Consider the following 17,640-nt stretch of genomic DNA (forward strand, 5'->3'; position numbering starts at 1 on the left):
TCAAAACTTACACTGCACACTTTAAACACGTGCAGTCTCTTGCCTGTTAATTTTTCAAAAAATTGAAAAAAAAAAAAAAAGTAACACCTTCAGAATGGGACGATTTCCAAGCACCTGAGTGGGACAAGCGGCAGGCATCCCTCGGTGGCCCACCCGGCCCCGCGCCCCAGGCCCCAGGCTAGAGCACCCCACCACACAGCGTCCCGTTACCAGGTCTTTCTGGATGGACAGAATGCGGCTCCGGGCGGCCTCGCAGTTGGCTCGCTTGCCTGTGATGATGATGGTCTCCGAGTTGCTGTTCTCTGCAGGAAGGTCGATCTTGGTGTTGCTTTCTTCCCGGATCTACAAGGAGCGAGGGGACCGTGAGGGGCTGACTTCCCAGGGCTGGGCAGCAAGGCTCCCTTCTTCAGCTCTGAAGCCAGAACAGCCCAGGGCTACGGGGGCAGGGGGGGCAGAGCCAAGATTCGGGAGACACGCCGGCCGGTCACCTTTTTAATGTTTGCACCTCCTTTCCCAATGATGTTCTTGTGAAACTGTTTGAAGATCGGAACAGAAATTGAATAGCTATTTTCCACCTAAAAAACACAAGAGATGGTACAATTAACCGTCGTATTACAGACTGACTTGTCCTTCTTGTGCCTGAAGGTGGGACGGGAGGACAGGATTCTGCGACCCACTTCTCTCCCCGCCTGACCTCCAGAGATCTGTCACAGGAACAGGTGAGACAACTTATCCAACAACTGACCAACGGGGCGTGCCCGTCAGCTACCGCAAAGTCCCCCTCGTGAAGAGCAGCCTGTGAGAGCGCCTGCCATCTGTTACACACGTGTTCTACAATCCAGAAGTGCCTGGACACACACCAGCTCTGTGGGTGTCACACCCAGGAGCAGAGCTGCCTGAGGATGGGCAGAGGCCGGGATGCCAGGCCCAGGAGAGAGCTCAAAATGCACATCAAAGCAGCACCCTCCAGGGCAGCGCTGGGAAGCCCTCCCCATCACCTCTCTGAGGAGGTCAAGTCCAAGCCCCGAGAACCCCTGGAAAGCACGGGGCATCTGCAGCCCTCCCACCAACCGCCCTCAGCACTTTCCAAACTGCCTCTTCGCATTCCAAGTTTTGAGGAAGATGACAAATCAATAAGTGACTTCTCAGGCTACTTGTGTAAAACCTCTCTTCTCCTTACTGGATGGGAGAATTTCTCTGCCTAGGTATCCGAAGACCCCTCAAGAAACAAAGCAGGGACTTCCCTGGTGACGCAGTGGCTAAGAATCCGCCTCCCAACGCAGGGGACACGGATTTGAGCCCTGGTCCGGGAAGATCCCACATGCAGGGGACACGGGTTCGAGCCCTGGTCCGGGAAGATCCCACATGCTGCGGAGCAACTAAGCCCGTGCGCCACAACTACTGAGCCTGCGCTCTAGAGCCCGCGAGCCACAGCTACTGAGCCCACGTGCTGCAATGACTGAAGCCCACGTGCCTAGAGCCTGTGCTTCGCAACAGGAGACGCCACCACAATGAGAAGCACGTGCACTGCAACGAAGAGTAGCCCCCGTGCACCACAACTAGAGAAAGCCCACGTGCAGTAAGGAGGACCCAACACAGCCAAAAATAAGTAAATAAATAAATTTATAAAAAGAAACAAAGTAACTCTGCAGGGGAAAAGGATTTCTGCTGGTCTAAATACCGTGGTGGGGGGGGCTGCCCCAGTGCCCGAGTGTGCTCCCCGAAGCAGGGGTTCTGGGGAACACCCCCAGCCCCCTACTACCCTTGACACTGTCGCACAACAAAGGATGGAAAACGTCCCCTTACCAGATCTGCCACCATCTTCTGCATGTATTTTGTGCATTTTTCCACCTCATTCTTGGGCCCTCTAAGCTGGACAATATCGCTTTTCTGTGCTGGGTCTGGAAAGTTGATGATGACCTAGAACAAATCATCAGGAGACCAAGTTTGATTATTAGCGAGGACTGGATTCCAAAATACTGAATCAAGAATGTCTTTGGGAAACCTTTACCTCTGGGAATTTGTCCCGAATTTCACGGATCCGTTCACCCTTCTGCCCAATGATTGTGCGATGAAATCTCTGCTCAATGATTAGATCCTTGGTACGCTCGTTTTCCTAAAAATACAACTGACCAGAGTGAGGGGCGCCCAGGTGCACCCCTGCAGCAGTGCCAGGCATCAGCGGCTGGCAGAGAGCGCCGCTCACGGAACACCTGCTCTCTCCAGCAATGCCCACACTGCATGTTACTCTGGTTGCGTGTTATTCTCCTGAACAAAGTAGCACGAAAACACGGAGCGCAGCACCCTTCACGCAGAAGTGCTACTGCAGCAGCTCGTCCAGCAATTCTACTTAACGGGAGGGCTGCGAGGCTTCGCGCTCCGCACGGCCCTCCTGAACACTGGGTGGCTCGGACCGCGTCCCTGTGCGGATGATTAAGTGGTTCAACACAGGGCACTGAACCTGTGGGGCTCTCACCCTCCCCCAGAGGTCCTATCAAAACGTGGGAAAAATACAAGAAAACGAGCAGAGCTGGAATACAGGGACAAACACTAACAGCCAACCAAACATTTCAAACAATTCTGGGAAGTTCTGAATCAGACTGGCATCAGGTTGACAGAGAAATAAGGGTTCAGTAACCCAGTACCAGGATAAGACACCCCAGAGCAAGGATATATCTGTCTGCATTTGACTCAGAAAACCAAGAAACGTGTGTGAGGGCTGGTGGCTTAGTCTCAGGGACGGGGAACAAGGCACCAACCCCCACCCCGGGTGTGCAGATAACCACACAGCCGTGCTTCTAGACCTTGGCTGCACACGAGAATCACCTCCAGAAAAGTCATCACTGCAGTTGGGACTCTGGGGTCTGGCCAAGGCTGAGAACCCCACTGCAGAGCCCTAGCACCTCCCTAGCACTACATGGGGCCCTGGGGATGGGGGGGAATGAAGGAAACTCGGTACCAGCAAGTCACAGCCGCACCGGCCACCCTCTAGAACGGCACAGGAGGAAGGTGCTGCCGCGCAGACACAGCCCCGGCCGCGGGCTTACCATGCGGGAGGCGAGCTCCAGCAGCTCGCGCTTGGCCTGCTGCACGCCCTGAGGGTCCCCCTCGATGCGGATGAGGTTGCTCTTCTCGCTGTCGGGAGGGATGCGCACAGACACCTTGTACTGGTCTTTGATTCTGTTTACTGAAGAACACAAAAGGACACACACAGCTGGATGCAGAATCCACCTTGCTCCACCAATGACTCACAACGCGGCAGGACAGGGCTAAAGCCCCCCCAAAGCTAACCACTCATCCCATAAGCAAAAAGGATGATTAGGCCTTCAAACTCCACAGCGAGACCTTCCATGTTCTACAAGGAGCCTGGTATGGACCACATGCTGGCACCTCCCTGAGAACTTGCAGTGTCCTACGGCGAGGGCCACTCGGTGCCTGAGATACAGCTGGTCTGGGCATGGCCAGGGCATTTCTAATGTGGAGACAGACAACTACTGTTCAAGTAAAAAAAAAATTACTCTCAAAAATATAACAAAAATAAGAAGCCATTAAAAACCAGAAGCTCCCACATTACCTGAAGATAAAAGCACCCCCGTCGACCACCTTGGAGCCGATGGAGGCCATGCTGTCTAAGGAGACTCCATCGTCAGCTCAGCTCCAGCCTGAGCACTTCACTGCCTTGGCAAAACCAGTGGTGTTGACAACCCTCCTCCTGTCACCTTCTCTAGACAGAGACCCAGGCTCCCACACCCTGGGGAAGCCTCATCACGAGGAAATGGGGGTGGCACTTTGCCCACCATGTAGTAAAGGGGAACCAAGCTCCTTAGAGGGTCGCCAAGGAAGGATGTGAGCAAACAGGGACACAGCCATGAGCCGACCCGCTCGGGGGCTGCTGTGAGGAGGGGCTGTTCCAGGGTGGAACCACACAGGACGAGAGCCAAGGACACAGAAGCTGGGCGGCAGATTTTAGATGAAAGAAAACGAAGGTGAGGAACTGAACCAGAAGAAAACGGAACAGACACAATTCTCTGAACAACGCAAAGTGGCTCTGCACTTCCCAGGGAGCAGAAACCAGAAATTAACATCAGAACTGCACTTCCTTACATTTCCTGTTTAAGAAAACACTGCAGTTAACCAAAACAGAAAACAAAAGAAAGAAAAGCAAATTTACGGTGCAAGCAGCACGGACTGCTGTCACTCCGTGCGGGCGTGGGCCCGTTGTTTAAAACGCTCCAGAACTCACAACTGACACCAAATAAAGCAGCAGCAACTAGTTTACGTTTACTCTGAACAAAGAATGGACTGCACAGGGCAAAACCCAAGAAGGCAGGCACACGGAGGCGTCCTACCTACACTGGCGGGGTGCCCGCTACCTCACCTCCACCAAAGGTCACACACAGGGGACAGAGCTGTTCTCAGGACTGGTGAGCACCGTGATGCCTGGAATGGCACTGAAGTTAAACTGAGCAAAGCAGTGGAATTAAAAAAACATCTGACATCCGCGGATTCAAGCAGAGCGCTCACTTGGCACGTTCCAACCTGACCCGGTTCAGTCCCCGGCTGAGCCTGGGCTGGCCAGCCCAGCAGGGGCGTGGTCAGTGGTGCATGTGAGGACGGCAGACGGCAGACCCCACCCCAGCAGGTCTGGCTGAACTGCGAGGACACGGCCCCCTGCGTGCCTTCACTACCAGGCTCACCACGTTCACCTCTAGGCCCATCAGCTCCAGGCCAACCTCGGCCCTGGGGGAGGCCCCGGCTAGGAGTCTAGGCCACCCCCCGCTGGTGCTCTGCTGAGGACACCCCACCTGCCCTCTGCGTGCCCCCCCCCCCACTCACTGTTGGCCCCGCTCTTCCCGATGAGGTGTCTGTGGAACTTGTGGTCGATGTTGATCTCCACATAGTCCATCCGGTTAATCTGTGGGAGAAGCACAGAGCAGGCCAGTGGAGACCAGAGTCCAAGACTTGGGCCCAGATCCGCAGACAAAGAGCCAGAACCAAAGCCCAGGAGCCGGCGGCGGCGGCCCTCTCTTCCCACTCAGCGCCAGGATCTGCGGCAGGAGCGTCCTGCAGGCACCCTCGAGAGACCCTCCTTCCCAGTAAGGTTTCGTCTACCCACGGCTCTCCCGGACTCCGGCCAGCTTCCAGCCGTTTCAGAACTCGCCACTTGCCGACTGGGCCCCCCTCCCGCGCCTCCAGGGCCCCCACGTGAAGTCTGACTGGCAAGTGCCGGGATTATGCCCCATGCCCACTCGGCCAGCACCCGGGGCCCCTTACCAAGTCCTTGACCATGGCTTCGATCTGTTCCTGGGCCACGTTTACATCCTCCGTGGGGCCTTCCAGGGTGATCCTGTCCTCGCCCTCTGTGAACTCGATGTGGACCTACCGCACCAAAACAAGAGTCGGCCCACCGGGACGGCACGGCCACAGCAAGCTCCTCTGAGAGCCTGGGCTGCTCTCCCGGGGCAGCAGCCGATCCACGGACACCAGGAGAAGTTGGAAAGGCGGTCTGGGGATGACCATGATGTTGGTACTAAACCCTGTGTGGGAACCGCAAAGGCCTCCCCACTGTGCGCCACCAAAACCACTGGCATGAAGCACACCGACACCTCACTGCTCACGCCCCCCGGTGTGCGAGGGGGATGAGACAGACGACAACGGGGGTGAAACGTCACCACCACCGCCCCCCGCCCCCCGACCCGGCCCAACACACCAGGCGAGGAATAACGCACAGGGAGGGCAACCCGGGAGGCCGGCGCCACGGAGCCAGCCCCACTGCGGGAACCAGGGCTCTGAACGGAACAGGAACGAAAGACGACACACGCGTTCTCGGCCAAGGTTCCTGGACCTACTGCCGCCCGAAGGACAGAGACGCGGAGGGCAGAAAGGCCCACGAACTTCACCTGCACACGATTCTCCACGAAATTCTCAGATGTTAACTACTCACAGGTTACGACACCGTAACAACTAAATGAGATACTTCTTGAGATATTCATTAAACTTAGCAATACACTCTTTCCCTGGTTAAAGAGACCCAAAGACGTGACACAGGTATTTGAAAAAACGTATTCTGCTCACCCCTGGCTAACCACGCAGCAGCTGACTGTCACCCACAACAACTGATCTTTAAAACACGTGCCCCCGTCTTCAAAGGCACTGCCCCCGCCCCGGACAAAACCAACCTCAGAAATGGGACGACCAAGATCAACTCAACGCGGCAGACAACAATTCCTTACCTTTGGCATCTGCTGAGTGATTTTGGCCAGGTTCTGCCCTTTCTTGCCAATGATGAAACGGTGAAGCCAGGAAGGAGCAGAGACGGAGGAGACCGTAAAACTGTTGGCCTAGGAAAACCAGGAAACAAACCCGTGGGTCTGCAGAGTCCAGGTTTCGTGAACACCAAGCCAGGTGGCTCACCAGGGCTCAGAGACAGGTGAGAGCTCCCCTCTCCTGACACGGTCCCAGGAAACGCTAATCGGAGTCTCCCACAGGGAGCAGTTACCTTGGCATAGACTTCAGTCAACGCCTGCCCCAGCTTTTCAGGCTCGCCTCGAAGTATCACAGTCTCTGAGATGCTGTCTGAAGGTGGGATCTCCACAGAAACTCCAGTTCTTTCCAGGATCTCCTGCAGGGAATTGCCCTTGGGCCCGATGACATACTTGTGCTGGGATTTCTTCACCTCTACCGCGATGGTTGTGGTCTTCTTTTTCTAAGTAAGAGCACCGTAAGGGTGTCAGAGGGAAGGGCAGGGAGCAAGACACGGGGCCCCGACTACAGCAAGTGAGCCCTGAAAAGTGAAGACGATGACCAGTCAATCCCCAGAAACTCCACTAATCAAGGACTGGGTTTTCTCCTCAAAAGAATTACGGCAGAATTTAAGTCAAGCCCAGAGTAATCACTGCAACTAGGAAGAAACAAAAACACCCCGTCCTCTCCCCAAATAAAGGAACCAGCGCCAGACCTCAATGCCCACCGACTCAGGCTAAGAGCGCACCCAAAGGCCCGATCAGCTCTGAGCAGCACGTGCCCAGGGGCACACAGGGCAGGGGGAGCTCGGATGGGAAGCTGTGGGGACAGCCGTCCAGCAGAGCTTGGCCCATTGCCCCACAGCTACGGGGTGGCACGGGTGCCACCTGCTAACTGTGGGAACTGGGGCTGCCCAGGCCGCAGAGGCAGGCCGGGCTGTTCTCGGGCCTCCTCCCGGCTGCTACCTTCTCCTCGTAAATCTTCCTGATGCGAGCCACAGCCTGGGCCAGCTGCTCCTTCTCCCCCGTGAAGACGATCTCGGTCCGGCTGACACTGGGCGGGGGTATGTTGATGCGTGTCCCCGTCTCCTGCATGATCTCGCTGACCAGCCGATTGTACGGCCCCGCGATGAAGGGGTGGAACGCCTTCTCTACTTCCAGCCTCTCCACAGCACGTTTGTCCTGAGAGGGAAGGACAGAGCCATGAGGGCACAGATCCGGGCCTCCCGGCGGCCGGGGCAAGGCCACCATGCACACCAGGCCCGTGGCCGGCCACACCTGCTCGGCGGAGATGAGCAGGACCTCATGGCGAGCTTTCTCGATGCCCTCTTTGGTGCCGGTGATCCTGATCTGATTGCTGGCGTCATCTGGGCGTGGGATCTGGATTTTGGTTGCAGTTTTTAGCTCCAAGTCCTGCAGTTTCTCTCCATTTTTGCCAATAACAAAGCGATGGTGTTCTTTGGGAATGGCAACAGTTGCTGAGGCCTACGGCAGGAAAAGAGCCAAAGAAAGCAAAAATATTTGCAGGTTCCGAAAAAGCACGTTTTTCCACGACATTCTCCCTGGTTGGAATGCCATCCCCACCTACTCTCACCTTGTCAGCCCCACCCCGTCCTTCAGAACAGTCTCAGGTTAAACATCACCTTCTTGGGGAAGCAGGACCAAGCCTCAGGCTAGAATGAGTTCAAACGTGACACAGACCCATGGTCCTGCATCACCCCTTCAGCCATCATAACTATTCCTTCGATGTCTTCTCAGCCCAGCTCTAAGCCATCACGAGGACAGGAATATTCAAGAATGGTATGTGCTTGTTTCCCATCTCAGTGATTCCTCACACCATGCTAAGACACAGTAGGAAAGCGGGCACATACTGACTAACCTGATGAAGTTTTGTTTCTGGAGCGCTATGCTGTTTTTTTTCAGACATAAGCCCTATATGTGGTAATAAACTCTTCTTGCTATCTCTTTTACAACCAGTTAAAATAGAAAACTCATTTGAGGAAAGAAGACGACAATAATCCAAATCCTCAAACTGCCAGAAATTAAGCAACTTTCTGAAGTCACAGGAAAATCTGGGAGGAAGACAGAGGTTTCCAGTCTTCCTAGATCTATAGAGTAAACAGTCATCAACCAAGAGGACTTCGAAAAAAAGAAAAGAAAAGGGCCAAGTGTTAAGGTTCCCACCACAAGTGCAGCAGAAGTCACAGACCAGCCGGCTTCCCTCCTTCCCCAAAGGACACAGCTTCACAGCCAACTTTTCAACACTCACAACAGAAATGTTAAATTGTATCACGGAGGCAATAAAAAAGGTCCTCACTTCCCAACTAGCACAGAAAGTAAGACCAGTGGCTTATAAATTATGAGCAAATGAGATTTATTCTAAAAATGGTTCAATATTAGGAAATCCATTTATACAAATCATATTGTTAGATCTAAGAAAAATCAAATGATCATCTCTGTAAAATCAAAATCCTTTCATGATAAAAATTTGCAAGAAAATAGAAATCAGTGGATGTATATTTTTGTAACATGACCCAATACACGTGCGCCCTCAGCCCCAGAGCTGTATTTGGCAGGAAAGCTTTGCTCACTAAGGCCGTGCACCGTCCACGGCCACTGCCAACCTCCACCGGAGTATTTCCCACGGAAGGAGACACGAGAAAGCAGAGCAGACACGAGGCTGGAGAGGAAGCAGCACGTGACTGCACACAGGGGAACCCTGGGGAAAACCACTACTTGACCCAACTCTTACTGTCCGTAAGAGGAAGAAAAAATTAGGATCCGGACTCAGCAGTTTTAACTCATACTGACAACACATGGTTAGAAGATGCAAAGGAAAGACCACTCATCTCAGCAGCTGTACACAAAACACAGTAGGTGGAACGTGTGTCCCACAAGGCAGAGCACAGCCCTGGGTGATCTAACACCGTTCTGAGCAAAAAGCTGATGATCAAGCTTGCAGGGCAGAACAAAAGGGAATAGAATGGACAGGAAATCCTGAGAGAGAACAGTACGGGAGTGGTGGCAGTAACTGGACTAGATATGAAAATACAAAACCACTGCCACTAAAACAGAGAACGCGAGCACACGGAGAGACAGGCCAGCTCAAAACCTACGAACAGACCCAAGTCAGTATGAAAATTTAGGACGTGATAAGAACTGCCACTCAAATCACTGCGGGGAAACTCTTGTACAATTGGTGTTGATGACTTGACAGCCATATGAGAAAGGATGTTTCTGGATCCGTATGTGGCACCATTCACAGTAACTTCCCAACAGATCAGGACTTGGAATATAAGAACACCTTTATAAGCACCAGAGAAAATAAGAATAAACTTTCTTACAACCCAAAGTAAAAAGAAACTTTCCTAACAACAACTCAAAAAACCAAAAGATTAACGAATTTTGACTACATAAGAATGAAACTTCCACACAGCAAAACATACCAAGATCAAAACCCAGGTGGCAAACTGGGAACTGCATCTGTAACACGTGTGACTGATGCAGAGTTTCAAGAGCCCCACTGCGCCGAGCAGGACGGAAACCTTTACCTGGAGAGCAAAGGGCAGGAGACCAGTGCACGGGGGAGACGCAGATGAAAAGTACACGCAGCTATCTTCCAAAGTCCAGAAAGTCCCAGTACCTGACGACCATGGAAAGGCTTTGAGAAAGCCAATAGGAGGACAAACGCACAGCACCTCAGGGGAGGGATCTGGCTGTGATGGCAAAGTTACAGATGCAGATGCCCTCTGACCCAGCCATCTCACTTCTAGGAAATCTCTCCCGAGATAACTGGGTAAAACAGGAAATAGCAGGTGCACAAGGTGTTTAACTGTGACATGATCTGTTAAAAGCAAAAGTCTGGAAGCCACCCAAGTGCCCATCAAGAGGAATGCCTGAACAAATCACAGCACACCCACAGGGCACTGTGCAGCTGTGTAAAGAAACAAGGAAAGCCACTACCTGCCTTGATGCAGACTGCACCGCAGGAAGAAACAAGGTGCAGAACAGAGTTCACAGCAAGTTAACCTTTTGCTTCTATTCTCAAACCAAACAATGGAAGAATACCCCAAAGACCAAGAATGATCACCCAGCAGAGGAGAAAGGGGCTAAGAGGACCTCATATGGCTCTGACTTTGCAATCATGGAATATTTAAGTATTTTTTAAAAACTGAAAATAAACTAAAAACAAATGAACCTAACTATATATCAAGATGATAGCATAACCTCAAGAGAGAGAGAAGAATTACTTCAATGATTTTAAAACCCCACGATCTTTCATCTTAATTAGAAGTATGTGTTTGAACTCATGTAACTTCCCACCATAAACATCCAGAATTCTTGGACAAACAACTGATTTCAGGTCTGCGGAAGGAAATGGCTAAGGTTAGTCTGTGTTAGAAATAAGGAAGTGGTTCAAGATGAACAGTTATGTCAGAAGGTGCAGGGTGCTTCCCTGAAGGAGCTCCCGTGGGCCAGAGACAAGGCAATTTCTGCATAAAGAACTAATCAACACACCAGAAGTTCATGATGACACTGAAAAGACCCATGGACCTAAGATGCCAGAGTGCCAATGTGGTCTAAAAACTAAGGGGAAAAGGATCAATTTTTTTTTAAAATAAATTTATTTATTCAATTTATTTATTTTTGGCTGCACTGGGTCTTCGTTGCTGTGTGCGGGCTTTCTCTAGTTGCAGTGAGGGGGGTTACTCTTCATTGCAGTGCGTGGGCTTCTCACTGTGGTGGCTTCTCTTGTTGCGGAGCATGGGCTCTAGGCGCGTGGGCTTCAATAGCTGTGGCACGTGGGCTCAGTAGTTGTGGTTCCGGGGCTCTAGAGCGCAGGCTCAGTAGCTGTGGCGCACGGGCTTAGTTGCTCTGCAGCATGCAGGATCTTCCTGGACCAGGGCTCGAATCCATATCCCCTGCATTGGCAGGCGGATTCTTAACCACTGTGCCACAAGGGAAGCCCAGGATCAATGATTTATCCTGCACGTCCCACCCGGAAGTTCTTCATCAGAATACCAACTAATTCAGGTGGAGGAAGAGACTAGAAAGCCATCATTTGCAACCCCAGATGAATTTAGGCAGCGATCAGCAATGGTTGATAGAAGTATTAAGCAAAAGATTGGTCAGGAACTCTATAATGGATGGATTTGCTGAAGACACCTGAGTCTACGGATCAATCCTGGAATCAACATCAAGTACAAAAGCACTACCCACACGTTTCCTTGCCAAACATACAAGCTGAACATGAAAGCAATCGAGAGCCCCTAGACCTACCCTCCGATTTACAGGAGTAATAATGGACAGTGGGACAAGCCAAACACCCGCTTGTCCCTCCAGAACGAAGCAACGGCATTAAGGAAAGGAGAGGAAGGCGCTGCTCAGGGATGAACGAGTGGGCAAGTCTCACCTGGACACTGAGGAAAAATCCAACCAGGAAGGACGCCTTTGAGATGATGAGGGAAGGCCATACACAGACTGGGTTGATGCGGGGATATGAAGAAATTACTATTAACTTTAATAAGTGAGTTAACAGGATGTGGTTATATTTTAAAAAAACAAAAAAGAGGGGGGCCCAAATAGATTTATAGGTGAATAATGTGTCTGGGATTTGCTTTAAAGTAAGTGGGGGTGGGGGGCAGGGGGACAGAATGGGAGGGATGCCTCAGAAGTGTTCTCTCCCTGTCCAGTGCTCAATCACAAAATATTCAAGTATTCACCTACTAGCAGATAACAGTGAAAGTCTGAGAGCTTACCATGTGCCAGCCACAATGTGAAAGCAATTTATACACATTCTCAGCTTCCTACATTCAATGCCTTGATTCCCTGAAGCTAGCGTGGGTCAGGGAAGGTCCAAGGTGCCCCGCGGCTGTGAGTGTGAGAGCTGGGACAGTGCTCCCCCTCCCCACTAAGCCCCCTGGGGTCCCTCTTGCATCAGATCCCCATCTTTGAACCACCACATCTCGAGCCAGCTCCCCTAAAAGCTCAGAGACTCAGCAACAGGTGGGAAGAACCCTCATTTCTAACCAAACCCATCTAAAGACCTGTCTGTCATACTACATTTTAATACGATTCTCTGCATTTATCTTGGTCTTTAAGTGATGCCACTTAGGGAGAAATGCATCACTGATCTACTCATTTATTACAATGGTTCCCAAATAAATTCCAAGTAACTGGTATCAGACTGCTAAGAACTATGGAATTTGTGATCTCCCAAGCCTGGGGCCTGGAAGTGTGTATTTAACAAGGCACGTACTCACTGATCCTCAGAGCTTGAAGTGGGAACTGCTGATCTACACACACATGTCCTCACTCTACCATCTGGGCAAGCTCAGTTAAGTGTCTGACACTCTGGGATACCCCTTTAACTTTCAGTTCATTCACCGAAAGAGCAAAAATGGTAGGTGTCCTAGTCCTATTACTAAGTTAGTGGTTTTACACTAAAAGTGCCAGGAGGCTCTGAATATTGCTGTCCTCCCCGCAAACTCTATGGCCCTGCCCACTGGTGGGAAGAGTCTGATCAGGTCTGAGCCGTGTCCGCAGTGCCTGGAGTGCCCTTCCTGGGGAGGACCCGGCCGGGGAACACCCACCTGAGTCTGCAGTCTAGCAACAATGTCCTTCCGGGCTTTCATGACAGCGTCCAGCTTCCCTGAAACCATGATGGAGAGGCCCTGATCTTTGGCGAGAGACAGCTCCAGGTGAGCGCCAGTCCTCTGCATGATCTCAAGGCAGATTTTTGCTTGTTCACCTTCTCCAAACTGGTTCATGTCCTTGTATTTCCTCTCCTCCAGGGGTACATGGAACACCTGCTCAGAAAAGGTCAAAAAGGGAAGGTTAACAGACCAAGAAGACAGGAGTGTCCAGAAACCGAACGTACAGAGTAAAGAACGTGAGTTTGTTCATTCACTAAGTATCAGCCCTGCCTACTGCCCTAAGGTCCCAGAGGGCAGTTAAGAGACAAGGTGAAAGTGCCTAAGAGCAGGAGACTGTGGTCCTAGTGAAGAAGACACCACCCGCCCCGCCCCCCCGAGTACAAATGAAGGCAAGGGGTATCACGTAACAGTAATGAGCAAGGTCAGTGAAGGAAACAAACTGGGAGGTGAGAAGGACCTGGCTGGCTATGCTGGGAGGGGCCAGAGCAGAGGAGCGGGAAGGGAGGAGTGCAGGCGAGAGCTTCACAAAGGGGGCGGGGAGCATCTAGCACAGCAGGGGTCCACGAGGTAGGAGGGGAAGTGCTGGTCCCTCAGCCCACCCCGTGGGTGAGATGAGAAGACAGTGGCGGGTGTGAAGGAGGACACAGTCTGACTGAGGACTTGGGCTGAGCAGAGGCAGGGCGGAAGCAGGGACCCAGCAGCACTGCGGTTCAGGGCCTGAGCCGCTATGTGGAGTGTGGTGCCTTTACAACACCAGGAGGCTGCGGGAACCAGAATACCGCCGGTGAGGAGTCCTGGGCTTAGGGGGACTTCTCAGTGCGCGGGCGGTGATCGACAACCATGACCCAACACTGGCACACAGAGAGAGCACGGAGCCCGCCAACACCCCAGCTCCAGGGAGCAAGACAGGCTAGTGGAGTCCCAGAAAGCCAAGAGGAGAAAACTGCTTCAGGACAGTGGGACAGCTGCTGACGCTGCTGACACGGAAAGCAAGGGCAGTTCCAGCAGCTGGAGCACAGACCGGACTGCAGCGGACTGAAAACATATGGGACCGTCCCTTCTGGGTGCTGGGGTGCAGGGCAGCTGTGCTTCCCTAGAGCTCTGGGGGGAGGGGAGACCGACTTCGTCCAAAGGCCTCCTCTCATGTCCAAAGCACTCTCACATCTGCATGTTCAAAAACCCTCCCGGGAATCCCCTGGCAGTCCAGTGGTTAACGTTCCATGCCTTCACCACTGAAGCCCCGGGTTTGATCCCCGGTCAGGCAACTAGGATCCAGCAAGCAGCGCGGCGCAGCCGAAAATAAACAAAAACAAAAACAAAAACAAAACCCTCCCATCAGACGCCACTGCTTCCTACTTGGAGGAGCAGGTGAAAAAAGAATGGATTTTCTACCTGAGTGATGACAGAAGCCTTGATGGGCCGGATCTTGTTATTCCAGATGCCAGCAGGTTCCTGGGCATTTTCCAAGCAAGCTGCTTTCTCAGGGAGTGGGGGGAAGGCATCCTTGTAGGTTGGAGGGTCGCTCTCCTCTTCTGAATTTAAAGTGGCAACTGGACCGGCCAACATAGATTAAGAGGAAGCACACCACTTTCAGTGTTAGATGGAAAAAACACGAGGAGGGTTTTAATGCCAAAAAGAGAGAGCACTGACTGCTGACAACCCCCCACCTCTTCCCTCGGTCACAGGAAAGGGCCCCCGCCGCTCCGCAGGCCCAGCGCCCTCAAGTTCAGCCTGTCAACTGGAAGGGCCAGACTCTGAACCTGATGGCGCCCCTGCCCTGTGCGCAGCCTCCCCTGTGAGCCTCAGTGAGCCTCAGCTCAGACGCCGGATGCCCCACTGCTCCCCTAATGGGGTGAGCTCCTTGATGGAAGGCCTTGACACAGACCTGTGTCCTGAAGAGTCTTCCAATCCTGTATTCAGAAACAATCACGACCACGACAATGCCTGGCACGTAGCCAGCTCTTAAATTTGCAGAACAAAATGCTGCTGCTGCCCAGCACTGCCCGTGAGAACCCCGAGGTAAACTGCAGCTGATTTCCCACTGTAACGTACCATGCTGAAAGCATCGCAGGACCTGCCGTCTCGGCCCCCCGTACCCCCAACGCAGGGAGCACTGGAGGAAATCAGGGCCCGGTGACCACCTGCTCCTCCCTCCACAGCGCCTGACCGTGCACCACAGCTCCATGGAAGCAGGAGTGTGACTGTCTGGGTCTCCCCAGGGTCCGGGCCTGAACACAGTATTCGGCAATGGCAGGGCTCAATAAAAACTACTGTGAACAGATGTGTATGCAGAGCAGACGGGTGACCTTTGGAGCCGGACAGGCCCACGTCCGACTCCGGGGTCGCGACTCTAGCCGTGCAGCCGTGCTACCCTGGATGCCAAGACAGACTCCGTGTGGCAAGCTGTCCCGGTCTGCCAGTGCCCGGTCCCCCCCACCCCCAAAAACGGGGTGCAGACCCCACAGGGCTGTTGGGTCGCGTGGAAGCCCCAGCCTGCAGGCACTCAGAGCCCAAGCGAGTGGCAGTGCCTACGTCTCCACTGCCGAGAAGCAAGCCACTTGAAATGTGGTGAGTGTGACGGATGAAACGCACTTTTAATTTTAATTAATTTAAACTTAAGAACTGATATTCATTCAGTTATTGGAAAACTTTAAAGAATGTTTGGAACGACAAAGGGTAGAACAAGCTACTCTTTCAGCTGCAAATTTTATAAAATCTAACTACAGATGAAGGGCTTTGGATGGAAACAGAGCATTCAAATCAAGTTGTCCTGCAGTCATACGTACACATCAGACTCTGAAGGGAAAGACAAGACTGTGAAGTATGAGCTAGAGACGCTGAAGTGACCGTCCTGCAGATGCCGCAGCTCGTGTACTGTCCCTCCTGGGCAGCACTAGTCTCCACTGGGGCTGGCTGCCTGGGCCAGCGCAGGGCCCGAGTCCGGCCTTCATCCTCACAGCTACCTCCCGACAGAGCTCTGGGACGCTTCCCATCCCAGAGTCCAGTTCAACACAACTGGGCAATAGCAATTTTGGAGAAGAATCCTAACAATCACAAAGGCCAAATCCACTGGCTTTCCAGAAGGTTGTCCACATTTTAAATCTTACTGTAGGCGATCCATCCGCCACTCCTGGCCAATTTCACCCCGCACACGAGGGCAGTGCAAAACGGAGCACACAACACTGGTGGGTCCTGGCCCACCCCACAAGCACAGGGCTGAGCGGCACCTCTGGAGAGGCCACAGGCTCTCACGAGGATCGGAAAGAGCCGAGGCTTACGGTCAACGAGAGCAGTGAGGAAGGGGCCGTCACCTTTGATTTGTTGCGGAACCAGTCCACTTCGGTGTTCAGCAAAGCTCTCTTGGGTCAGAACTGCGACGGAGCTCATGGTTGATCTCAGGAGTCCACACGATCCGGGCGAGCCACTGAAGCGGGAGGGGCTGAGTCAGAGAGGCGAGTCCAGCACAGCCAGCTCGCAGCTACCCGAGTCCACTCAGCGGAGAGTTTAAGCCAAGGGTCTCACTCTGCTTCACCAGCAAGCAACACCTTATTTTCCTCACTTACAACTGCTGACATAAGGTGATTCCCAAACTCTCACCAAGTGATGAAAAGGAGACACTCAAGGGAGGGTGGGGGGCGCCCTGGAAAACCTCCCCGCCCCCACTGCCCGTAGCAGAGCAGACGGAGGCTCCCGCTGAGAGGTCCAGGACCAGGACGCCCAGGGGCCACCCCCGTCTCCACCCACGGGGCCCCAACGGAACCCAACACATGTCTGTCCCAGCCCCAGATGCAGATCAACATCTGGATGGTTCTACTAACAACTATCTCAGTTATTTGGTTAACCTGTTCATCCCCATGCCTCCTAATGCTTATAAAATGTATCATTTGACAGTAGCTGCAAAGAGCTCCTGAAGAGCAGCCTCCCTTGCTCTGTGGCGACAGTGTTAACCGCAAGAGGTAGGAGGGGTAGCAGTGTAAGTGCCTCTGACATGTGGTGACTGGTTATTCTCCCACGTCTGGTCTCCCAGGTGTGGGAGGGGACTTGCAGCAGGTGGGACCTGGCCCAAGGGCACACAGTTCCTCAGTTCAGGGTAGGAATCCCGCAGTCCGCCTCCGGACCCCACTCCTGAGTGGCCGCGGTGCTCGGCGAGACTCTGGCTCTCAAAGCCACAGCTCCCTGATTTGGAAAAGGGGCTCACTCAGCACTGGCTGCCCCTCTCCAACTCCAGGTGAGCCCATGCTACTGCAAAGAGGAAGAACCCACTCTCTTCACACAATTCTGCACCAAGTGTCTTCTTGTACCACCATGGCAAAAAAGTATAAGAGGGTCAAGTAATTTAATAAGAGTGAGTTTTTTCATCATTTTTACAACTCAGTAAGACCCCTCCCCAAGTTCAAGAAAATTAAACTCTGTATTTCTAAAGAGAAGCAAGATACAAATTCAGATACCCCGAGCAAACATAATTCACATTTAAGGAAACAAGATTACAAATAGGTGGAAAGCAGATGACCTGAAGTAAACACGCCACTCCGCGCTGGGGGGTCAGCCACAGTGATTCTCTCCGGAGAACCGCTCGAAACTTAAGGATAAAACATAACGAAAGAAGGTACACACACAGCCCAGGACCAGGAAGCCTTGAGACAGGACACACTTACCAGCAAAACGGTCAGTAGCCAGAAGGTCCGTCCTGAGGCCGCCTCTGTCAGCCTGCCAGCTTTTTCTGGTGTGGGACAGGAAGGGAG

General features: G+C 52.7%; 1 protein-coding gene across 4 annotated transcripts in view; it reads right to left on the bottom strand.

The window, feature by feature from the left end:
* LOC118898164 (high density lipoprotein binding protein) overlaps positions 1-17,640 on the bottom strand; it is a 68,503-nt gene that overhangs the window by 14,236 nt on the left and 36,627 nt on the right. For all 4 annotated transcript variants that reach the window (XM_036858175.1, XM_036858171.1, XM_036858172.1 and 1 more), the window contains 15 exons: positions 17,554-17,618; positions 16,210-16,322; positions 14,291-14,448; positions 12,836-13,051; positions 7,521-7,727; positions 7,209-7,424; positions 6,500-6,706; positions 6,234-6,341; positions 5,275-5,379; positions 4,837-4,915; positions 3,048-3,187; positions 2,012-2,116; positions 1,807-1,920; positions 489-575; positions 211-342 (listed from right to left, as the gene is read on the bottom strand). In XM_036858175.1, the coding sequence (XP_036714070.1) occupies positions 211-342; positions 489-575; positions 1,807-1,920; positions 2,012-2,116; positions 3,048-3,187; positions 4,837-4,915; positions 5,275-5,379; positions 6,234-6,341; positions 6,500-6,706; positions 7,209-7,424; positions 7,521-7,727; positions 12,836-13,051; positions 14,291-14,448; positions 16,210-16,285 (1,950 nt within the window). In that variant the 5' untranslated portion in view covers positions 16,286-16,322; positions 17,554-17,618. The remainder of the gene's footprint in view (positions 1-210; positions 343-488; positions 576-1,806; positions 1,921-2,011; positions 2,117-3,047; positions 3,188-4,836; positions 4,916-5,274; positions 5,380-6,233; positions 6,342-6,499; positions 6,707-7,208; positions 7,425-7,520; positions 7,728-12,835; positions 13,052-14,290; positions 14,449-16,209; positions 16,323-17,553; positions 17,619-17,640) is intronic.

This window comes from Balaenoptera musculus, chromosome 7 (genome assembly GCF_009873245.2).
Source record: "Balaenoptera musculus isolate JJ_BM4_2016_0621 chromosome 7, mBalMus1.pri.v3, whole genome shotgun sequence".
Classification (NCBI taxonomy): Eukaryota; Metazoa; Chordata; class Mammalia; order Artiodactyla; family Balaenopteridae; genus Balaenoptera; species Balaenoptera musculus.